Source organism: Dipodomys merriami, unplaced genomic scaffold (assembly GCF_024711535.1).
Source record: "Dipodomys merriami isolate MVZ:Mamm:240054 unplaced genomic scaffold, mDipMer1.0.p SCAF_69, whole genome shotgun sequence".
Classification (NCBI taxonomy): Eukaryota; Metazoa; Chordata; class Mammalia; order Rodentia; family Heteromyidae; genus Dipodomys; species Dipodomys merriami.
Window position 1 is genome coordinate 6,528,995 of NW_027206279.1, and position 8,102 is coordinate 6,537,096.

At 49.3% G+C, this 8,102-nt stretch overlaps 2 protein-coding genes across 19 annotated transcripts in view; one reads left to right on the top strand and one right to left on the bottom strand.

Moving 5' to 3' along the window:
* Positions 1-1,264, bottom strand: part of Ppip5k1 (diphosphoinositol pentakisphosphate kinase 1) — a 44,093-nt gene extending 42,829 nt beyond the window's left edge. For 8 of the 18 annotated variants that reach the window (XM_070005951.1, XM_070005955.1, XM_070005952.1 and 5 more), the window contains exons 1-3: positions 1,246-1,263; positions 752-906; positions 30-132 (exon numbers count right to left, since the gene is read on the bottom strand). The gene's annotated coding sequence lies outside the window, so the exon portion shown is untranslated. Of the gene's footprint in view, positions 1-29; positions 136-751; positions 907-1,245 lie in introns of all 18 variants that reach the window. The other 10 variants (XM_070005968.1, XM_070005965.1, XM_070005961.1 and 7 more) reach the window with 3 other exon arrangements.
* On the top strand, positions 379-7,996 carry LOC138816280 (creatine kinase U-type, mitochondrial). The gene is made up of 10 exons (XM_070005971.1): positions 379-487; positions 1,494-1,713; positions 2,414-2,612; positions 2,826-2,921; positions 3,373-3,594; positions 3,751-3,836; positions 3,978-4,101; positions 7,107-7,241; positions 7,439-7,564; positions 7,726-7,996. The coding sequence occupies exons 2-10, from the start codon at positions 1,565-1,567 to the stop codon at positions 7,840-7,842; spliced, it is 1,254 nt and encodes a 417-aa protein (XP_069862072.1). The 5' UTR covers positions 379-487; positions 1,494-1,564; the 3' UTR covers positions 7,843-7,996.
* Positions 7,997-8,102: the final 106 nt, after the last annotated feature.

Sequence of the window (8,102 nt, forward strand, 5' to 3'; positions counted from 1 at the left end):
CAAATATTCTCTCTCATAGGCACACTTACTTGGAGAGCTGAGGGAAGAGAGCAAAGTCAATGTTCACGCCATCTTAACTGACACTCCACACAGAAGCTCCACATTCCTATTTCAAGTCGGTCTTTGCTCTTTCTGCTAAGACAAAAGTCACACTCATGTTACCTTTGGAGCTGTGAATATGCTTAGAGAGGAAGGAAGAGAAGGGACCTGGAAGAAAGCAGCTTCTCTGATGACCTTATGCCCTTGGACTCCACTTGCCTTTATACTCTGGATTAAACAGCATTAAGCAGGCCAGAAAGGAAACCCACGTGGAGCCGGGAGACCTGTGCCTGCTTGTTCTGTTCCACACCCAGTCATCTCACCACACCCTTCTCCAGTCTTTATATTCCCTTCAGTCCAGGAACTCGGGGCTACCGTGAAGACAGAGAAGGAAGAGGAAACATAATTCCCTGCCCAACCCCAGCCCTACACCCTGAGCAATCCACAGGTAGGCAAGGAGTCCTGGGAAAAGAAAACAGGAAAGAGAGGGGGGGGGGGAAGTAAAGTAAAGGATCAAGGGTGAAGTAGGGGATGGGGAGGAAGCTAAAAGAGGGGGCAAACGGAGTAGGGGACCACTGGAGAGGCGTAAGATATCCAGGGCTGCAGATGGGGAGGTGGGGGCCACAGAGTTGGATGGGACACACAGTCTAGATTCAGGGAATCCTTCCTTTCTCAACCTGGTTAGGAGAGCTCCAGGGAATCGGGGAGGCACCTTGGTCTTTCTTCTTCCTGGTTCTTAGGGAAAGGTGACCTTGAAGCCGCGGGTGTCTTTGTGACTGGCTTGCCTCTAATCCTGCTCTGAGCTTCCCAGGTCTTCCTGGGTGTATCTTCTGTTTATTTCGCTGTTTCCCTCGGAGGCCTCCTCCCCTGGGGGGGGGGGCAAGGGGGGGGGAAGAAAGATGGGGAGGTGGCTGTTGTCAGACGAAGAGCCGAGGTGGGGCAAAGTCACCCCCTCTGGCTCAGGTTTCGGATTAAAAGGAAAGTGGAGGGGGAGGGGAAGGGAGGGGGGGAGGGTGCTCGGGGTTTGGCTAGCGCCGGTGGGTGCTGTCCTCCACTTGGTGCTGAAATCTGGAAGGCCTCGCCGCCCCGGTGGGCCTCCCACACCCCCTCCCCTCACCCCCACCCCCTAAGCGTCTGAGATCTCCCGGCTGGCGCTGCCCACCCACCCCCTGACCCTCCCTCCCCCCACCCCCCTCCCTTGCACACCTAGCTCGGTGGCAGGCCGGGGAGGGCGTGGCCTCAGGAAGCCCCTCCCCTCCTCCTCCCCTCCCGCCTCTCATTGCGCCTCTCCTGCAGCCTGCGAGGCTCTGGGCTCCCCTCTCCAGCTTCAACCTCCATCCCCCCCTGGACTCCCCCCCCCTACATCCCCCCTCTTTTGGTGACAGCCATCGGACCCGAGCTGCAGTCCCTCTGTCTGTCCAGTCGCATCCTTTTCTCCCTTCTCCTCCCGCCAGATCCTGACGGGTGCCAGATCCTGCTCCAAGATTCCGTAGCTGCACCACCATCCCCGACCTCGATCTACACCATGGCTGGCCCCTTCTCCCGTCTGCTGTCTACCCGCCCGGGGCTCAGGCTCCTGGCTTTGGCTGGAGCTGGGTCTGTAGCTGCCGGGCTTCTGCTCCGTCCGGAACCTGTACGAGCTGCCAGTGAACGCAGGAGGCTGTATCCCCCGAGGTATCAGTGCTGAAGATGCATCGGGTGGAGTGGGGGGGATGGAAGAGGGGGTGATGGATGGAATGGAGATAGAAGGGGGGGATACAGAGGAAGAGGACCAGGGCAACCAACAAGAAAGCCCCTAGAGCTGGGACAGGGACGCTGTACCATTTGGAGATCCCCGAGTTCTAGGTGCAGGGGGGCCAAATTCATCAAGCCGGAACATTTCTGGAAAGCTGTACACCCCAGGCATCCATCCATCCATCCCCCAAATCATCCCTGGCTCTAACAAACTCCAGATGCACTCCCCCCGCCCCTACCCCTGTCCCAATCCCTAATCAAAAGGTTAGGGGAACCATCATATTTTGCTCTCCATCTCCTTTTCCTGCTTTTCTCTCCATCCCCCCCCATCTCTTTTTCTGAATTCTCCTGAGTCCTCCCCCCTCCCCCACCTCTAATGTGTTCATGGGAGAAAAGAGCTGTGCAGGGCTGGGGGGGGGGGAGAGAAATCAGCCAGCCACAGGCAGCTAGGACTATTGGGAACGAATAGACCCTGAAAGTCCCTAAAGAGATTATCAAAGCTTAGCCTACCTCTAATTCCTCCTCCTCCTGAGGAGCAAAGCCAGATATGGCTGGACAGCTCCCAGCAGACAACAGTGTGTCTAGTCTGGTCTCCTGTGCCCTCTCTCCATGGTTACTGGGTACCCCCACCCCTCCCCAGCGCTGAGTACCCAGACCTCCGAAAGCACAACAACTGCATGGCTAGTCACCTGACCCCAGCAGTCTATGCACGGCTCTGCGACAAGACCACACCCACTGGTTGGACGCTAGATCAGTGTATCCAGACTGGCGTGGACAATCCTGGTCACCCCTTCATCAAGACTGTGGGCATGGTGGCTGGAGATGAGGAGACCTATGAGGTAGGGGGGTCCCCAAGAGTCTCCCTGGGAAATCAGTCATCCTCCCAGTCATCCCAGCTCCTTCCCCCTATAATCAAACCCTCTCCTCATTTTCCTTCACGATGCTGGATTGTCCATACTCAAGTTTTCTGACCCAGTGAAGTCAATCTGCCATTGAGGTCTAGGGAGGGATTTCCTCTGTGTAACCGCCTTACCCTCTTCCCTTCCCTTCAGGTATTTGCTGAACTGTTTGATCCTGTGATCCAAGAGCGACACAATGGATATGACCCCCGGACAATGAAACATACCACTGACCTTGATGCTAGTAAGGTAGGCCAGATACTCCATTTCTGGTTTGTGTTGCTTTGTGGCCAACACTGGCTCTCCAATCTCTTCACCTTGACTCTTTCCTGACTCATGGCTATTATACTGCTGAGCTTTTAATCTTGATATGGAGAAATAATTATAGCTTAAAGGAGTACCAGATAGGAGAAGACCATGCCCTAGCTGCAGGTGCAGCTCAGTCAGTGATGTGAATGCCTGTCTGCTCTCCCCACAAGCATAAAGCCGAGTTCAAACTCCTAATACCCAAGACCAGGCCCAAGGCAGAGAGGAAGAGCTCACAATGTCCACTTCTATAAGCATGCTTCCTCTAATGGACCACTCCTTCCCAAAACATGCTGTAGGAATGCCGAGTGATCCCTCTACTCCTTCCCCCAAGAACCTTCATTCCCCATCCATTGTGTTTCTATGACTTATATCCGTTTCCCTTATCCATTAGATCCGTTCTGGCTACTTCGATGAGAGGTATGTATTGTCCTCGAGAGTCAGAACTGGCCGGAGTATCCGAGGACTCAGTCTGCCTCCAGCCTGCACTCGGGCAGAGCGACGAGAGGTAGAACGTGTTGTGGTGGAGGCTCTGAGCGGCCTGAAGGGTGACCTGGCCGGACGTTACTATAGGCTCAGTGAGATGACAGAGACTGAACAGCAGCAGCTTATTGATGTGAGGGGGCTTTTGAGGGAGAGCGCTGGGCAATGGGAACAAGGGGAAAACTAAACCAGAGGGGCGGTTGGGTTGGGACAGACTAGGGAGATGGGCTCTGAGAGGCCCAGGGACTACTGTGAGAATTTCTAACCCAGATCCCTTGCCTCTCCCCAGGACCACTTTCTATTTGATAAGCCCGTGTCCCCATTGCTCACTGCAGCAGGAATGGCTCGAGACTGGCCAGATGCTCGTGGAATCTGGTATGGGGCAGTTCCTTACCTCCTTTGCCTCCTTTCCCTCCCCCACCCCTGGCCCCACCGCCATGCCCACAAAAGTGCTTTTTTTCCCTCTCTCCCTTCTAAAATGTCTTGTGTCTTGATCCCTTTACCTCCTGCCTCCAGGCACAACAATGAGAAGAGCTTCTTGATCTGGGTGAATGAGGAGGATCATACACGGGTCATCTCTATGGAGAAAGGTGGCAACATGAAGAAAGTGTTTGAAAGATTCTGCCGGGGCCTGAAAGAGGTTGGAGAAGAAGGGTGGGAGAAGGCGGCAGCTGGGTGGGAGGAAATAAGGAAAACCAAAGAGTAGCATACATACATTGACTATGTCATTTATCCACCAGCCCAGGACATTTCTGACACAGTTAAAAAAAAAAAGTCACCATGAATCACTCCAAAATAATAAGTATACACCAGGGCTCTTCTGAGGAAACCAAGTCCTATGTTCACCCTAAAAATAGAGAGAAAGATTGTCAGTAACCTTAAGAAAGTAAACGAAACAGTTGCCAGGTAATGAAAAAGAAAGTAACAGCAAGTCAGTGCTAGAGGTGTGTGGTATGGTATGTGCAAGTAAGGAAAAATGTTTGAGCCTAGTTTAATGAATGGGGTGAGAGACAGCTATGTTTGTGATATTAAAGTATTCCCATAACTCTAAGCCAAAGTAGGCCTTGGCTGTGGATTCTATCATTCTTGCTAAAATATCTTATCTAGGAATTAAGCTAGAGTGTGAGAGACTGGGGAAGATGACTCAAGTTCCAGAATGTAGATGAGGAGTGAGTCCTATGTAGATGATGTATCTTTATTCTACAGTAGACACTGCCATGAAGCCCAAGTCTTATTAAATGTTCTCATATATGCAGTTTTATTCTGCATTTGAAAAAAAAAGAGCTCCCTTTTTAGATTCTGACTTTATAGTATTTGGGGCAAGTAGGGAAGTGGGCCAGGCGCTGGTGGCTCACACCTGTAATCCTAGCTACTCAGGAGGCTGAGATTTGAGGATCATAGTTCAAAGCCAGCCCAGGCAGGAAAGTCGGTGAGACTCTTTTTTTTTTTTTTAATTTTATTTTATTTGTGAACATACTGTACAGAGGAGTTACAATTACATGGGCAGGAATGCATACATTTCTTACCAAGCATTGCAGCCTCCTCCTTTGTTTATCCTTCACATCCCTTCCTAGCCTCCCCCCTCCCCCCCCCAGTCCGTGAGACTCTTATCTCCAATAAGCCACCAGAAAACCGCAAGTGGCACTATGGCTCAAGTGGTAGAGCGCTAGCCTTGAGCTGAAGAGCTGAGGGACAGCGCCCAAGCCCAGAGTTCAAGCCTCACAACCAACAAAAAAATAAACAAAATAAAAAAGAGAATACTGAAGTAACTCTATATAACTCAGTTTTCTAATCAGTGAAATTGAGACAATAAGATTTGCCTGCATTTTAGGTTTTAATATGGATTAAATAATGCAGGTAAATTAATTGATCCATAGTATGTGCTCAGTAAGTACTAGCTATGGGTTCCCTTCCCTAATCCCTCCTGTGGCAGTACTGAGATTTGAATTTACTTTACTCATACCTTCAGCTTAGGTTTTACGCTGGTTATTTTGGAGATGGAGTCTAGTGCTAGGTTTTGGCTGGCCTCAACTGTGATACTCTAGATCCCAGCTTCCCGGATAGCTAGAATTACAGGTGTACACCACTGGTTCCCAGCCAGTGTTATTTTTTTTTTTGACAGTCCTGGGACTTGAACTCTGGGCCTAGGCATGGTCCCTGAGCTCTTCTGCACAAGGCTAGCACTCTACCACTTGAGCCACAGCGTTGCTTCTGACTTTTCCTGTGATTAATTGGAGATAATCTCATCAACTTCCCTGTCTGGGCTGGTTTTGAACCTTGATCCTCAGATCTCAGCCTCCTGAGTAGCTTGGATTACAAGCATGAGCTACCAGGGCCCAGCTTGTGTTATTATTCCTTTTTTTTTTTTTTTTGAGTCCGGTCATGGGGCCTGAACTCTGGGCCTGGGCGCTGTTCCTCAGTTCTTCAGCTCAAGGCTAGCACTCTACCACTTGAGCCACAGCGCCTCTTCTGGCTTTTTTTTTCTTTTTGCTTATGTGGTGCTGAGGAATCGAACCCAGGGGCTCATGCATACAAGGCAAGCACTCTACCACTGAGCCACCTTCCCAGCCCCTTTTGTTATTATTTTTGATGGAAGGGCTTTCCCACACTCATCACTTAAGAATCTCTCATGTCATGATTCTTTCTTAAGAATAAACAGGGTCCTCTTTGCTTTTTTAGTGGTCTTCATGTTGATTGCTCGGGCAGATCCTGTCTCTTCAGTTCTAGTAATTATGATTAGGATGATGAAGTAAATAAAGCAAGACCATCCTATCCATGCTTTCTCTTGCTCTTTACATACTCCTATGTCTCTTTTTTATTTTTTGATTGGGGTCTGAGACTAGGACTTGAATTCAGTACCTGACACTTTTGCTCATTTGCTATCACTCTGCCCAATGAGCCATGCCTCCAAAACCTTTATCTCTATGAATCTGGCTCTTCTGCTCTATTTTCTCTGCTTTCTTATGTGTTTCTGCCATGGCTAACAGAAGGCCCTCTTGCCTCTTCCTGTTACAAAGCTTACATCTTTGTTTCTGTCTGCAAGTACCCTCTGCTCATTAGCAGAGAAAATTGATGCATGAAAAACTGATGGAATAATCAGTGTTTTCTCAGTTCAGTTTGTACCTCTGTTCATCTCCCTAGATCATTCTAATGCATCACTCCTTCAAGTTTCTTTCCTTCTACACACAAGATAATTTTCCACAATCTCAGCTGGATGCTTGAGGATCTTGCCCATAATCCTAACTACTCAGGAGGCTGAGATCTGGAGAATTTTGATTCAGAGCCAGCCCAGGCAGAAATACTCATGAGACACCCCTTACCAACTCCAAAATAACTAGCAAAAAGCCAGGATGGAGGTGTGATTCAAGTGCTAGATCACCAGCTAAGTGAACACAAGGCCCTGAGTTTAAACCCTAGTATGCAAAAAAAGGGATTTTCTGTAATCTTATAACTGTGCACATAAGTGCATCATAATTTGGCAACATCAAAGTTACCTTACGTACATGATGATAATAAAAATTATCTAACTTTTTTACAGAAAAAAGCCAAGTTTCCAGTACTAGCAGTATTTCTAGAGTTCCTCTGGGTTAGCTAAGGGAGGGGCCATAGTCCTGCTTTTTCACTAACAGATCCTTTGTGGACCAGGTGGAGCGGCTGATCCAAGAACGTGGCTGGGAGTTCATGTGGAATGAGCGATTGGGATACATCTTGACCTGTCCATCTAACCTGGGCACTGGACTTCGGGCAGGAGTGCACATCAAACTGCCACTGCTAAGCAAAGTAAAGGACCTGGGGTTAGAGAGGACTGTGTGTGTGTGTGAGTTAGGAGGTTTGTAGCTGGAGGGGGGGGAGGGGGGGTGAGCACTTTGAGAGGAGCCAGACATAATTGTGACTAAAGGGGCAAAAGCTCTGGGCAGGTAGGAAGGAAAAGTCTCTGCCTCTAATTACCCTGCCTCTGATCCCTACCTCCCCTCTAGGATAGCCGCTTTCCTAAGATCCTGGAGAATCTGAGACTCCAAAAACGTGGCACTGGAGGGGTAGACACTGCTGCCACAGGCAGTGTCTTTGACATCTCTAATTTGGATCGACTTGGCAAGTCAGAGGTGAGATCCTAAGGGTTGAAGCTGAGGAAAAGTACAGGTTTGTGGGGGTTGAAATGGTATAGTGAGTGAGCCTCAGGAATGTAATAGATTCTGTAAGGAAAATCAGGGTGAACATGGAGGCAACTGAAAGTGTGCAGACACCAAGGATTAGTATCCTTTAGGTGGAGCTGGTACAACTGGTCATCGATGGAGTAAACTATTTGATTGACTGTGAACGGCGTCTGGAAAGAGGCCAAGATATTCGCATCCCTCCACCTCTTGTCCACAGCAAACATTAGCTGCACAACAAACATCAATTCCTCATCCCCAGAAGATGACTCAAGATCCTCAGGACTTCTGCTCATTTAATAGTGGCCCCATTCTACTTGCCCTGAGCCTATCTCTTCTTCCTTCACTCCCCCACCTCCATCCTAGTAAAGACTCTATGCTATGTTCCTGTGTTCCTGTGTTATTTCTGTTGGTGAGAAGAGGAGGGAGAAGTCTCCAGGAAATGAAATGCAGTCGGGTTATTTATGCAGGAAATGAAATGCAGTCGGGT

Bases quoted from the DNA above. Each gene is read 5' to 3' on its own strand.
- LOC138816280 (XM_070005971.1), top strand. From the start codon at position 1,565: ATGGCTGGCCCCTTCTCCCGTCTGCTGTCTACCCGCCCGGGGCTCAGG. The intron at 3,595-3,750 runs GTGAGGGGGCTT...GCCTCTCCCCAG, and splicing joins AACAGCAGCAGCTTATTGAT to GACCACTTTCTATTTGATAA. The intron at 7,565-7,725 runs GTGAGATCCTAA...AGTATCCTTTAG, and splicing joins ATCGACTTGGCAAGTCAGAG to GTGGAGCTGGTACAACTGGT.